The following is a 1,308-nucleotide window of genomic DNA, read 5'->3' on the forward strand; positions in this document are numbered from 1 at the left end:
AGGAGGAGATGACGGCGGTGAAGGGGGTGAAGGGGGTGAATTCGGAGGGGCCGGCCGGGCGCGGGGGCTGCTGCTTGGGGGCGGGCCTGGGGTTAGGGTTAGGGTTTGAGGGGCGGGAGGAGGAGGTGGAGGCGGAGGGGGGAGGGCCGGAGCCGAGGACGTGGGAGGGGCCCTTGAAGGACGGGGCGGAGGAGGAGGTGACCTTCTTCATGAGATCCTTCATCTTGTCCTTCATCATGGAGGCCGGCGGCGACGAGGTGTAGGCGGCGGAGGAGGAGGAGGAAGAAGATTGGCGTGGACGGGGAGTAGGCTTGGTGGTGGTTGTCTTGTCTCCGCGGGGTTCGTTCGAGGGGAAGAAGCAACGCGAGGGGGGCGAATTGATAAAGAAGGAAGAGCTACGGAAGTACGGAGGTGGAGATCCAGCTGGGAAATGAAGCCGGGCATCCGGCAATGGTACTAGTATGGTACTTCGCTGCCAAGGCATCTTCGCCGAGTGGGCCGGGCCGCAGAGGGCCAACCACCATGGCCCATCGGGGCGGCTATACTCGTGGGTACCCATGCAGCCTGAGTGGGGAAATGGCAGCCGACCAAGGGTGCTCCTCTCCCTGAAAAAAAAAAAACCAAGGGTGCTCCTATGCACCACCTTCAGCGAATGGAAACTGGCGCTCACAGCAGTTACACTAGTATAATTCTCAAAAAAAAAAAAACAGTTACACTAATATACTCCTATGTTTTAGGCTAACCACCAGACCTACTTAGGGCATGTCCAATGCAAGGCGCCTATTTGGGTGCTTGAGCAATAATAAAAACATAGATTTTATACTTAGCGCCTGCCTGGAGTCTTCGCGTACAACGCCTGCACGTAAGCACCTGCCCCCTCGTCAACGCAACTTGTGTGGAGAAAAGATCGGAGCGCTCGGCGCATGGACTGGCATCGGCGCCACATATTTTCCTACGATCGACTGGGATTCTGGAATAACCGCAAGGAAATCAAACCTGACGTCATTTCTTAGCGCCTGCATTGGACATGTCCTTAGCGCTAGTGATTGAAATCATCGCGAGTATCATAAGAACGATTGCAGACGCGCTATTTATTGCACAGAATACTGTATGGTTTACTTTAGAGCTTAGATTTTCGAATTTCTTGAATACAGTTTGGAAAACGTGATTTTTTTTGGAAAAACGTGAACAACATTTGAAAGTTCTCAGATTTCAAAAAAAGTTCACAAACATGTACAAAAAGTTCGTCTATTAAAAAAAAGTTCACAAAATCAAAAGAAGTTCATGTATTCAAAAAAAACGTTCATG

General features: G+C 51.5%; 1 protein-coding gene across 1 annotated transcript in view; it reads right to left on the minus strand.

The window, feature by feature from the left end:
- LOC123111920 (plant UBX domain-containing protein 2) overlaps positions 1-416 on the minus strand; it is a gene marked incomplete in the record, with an annotated part of 9,968 nt that extends 9,552 nt beyond the window's left edge. The window contains 1 exon segment of the mRNA XM_044532801.1: positions 88-416. Within this exon segment, the coding sequence (XP_044388736.1) occupies positions 88-238 (151 nt within the window).
- Between the last annotated feature and the right edge of the window lie 892 nt (positions 417-1,308).

This window comes from Triticum aestivum, chromosome 5B (genome assembly GCF_018294505.1).
Source record: "Triticum aestivum cultivar Chinese Spring chromosome 5B, IWGSC CS RefSeq v2.1, whole genome shotgun sequence".
NCBI classification, from domain to species: Eukaryota; Viridiplantae; Streptophyta; class Magnoliopsida; order Poales; family Poaceae; genus Triticum; species Triticum aestivum.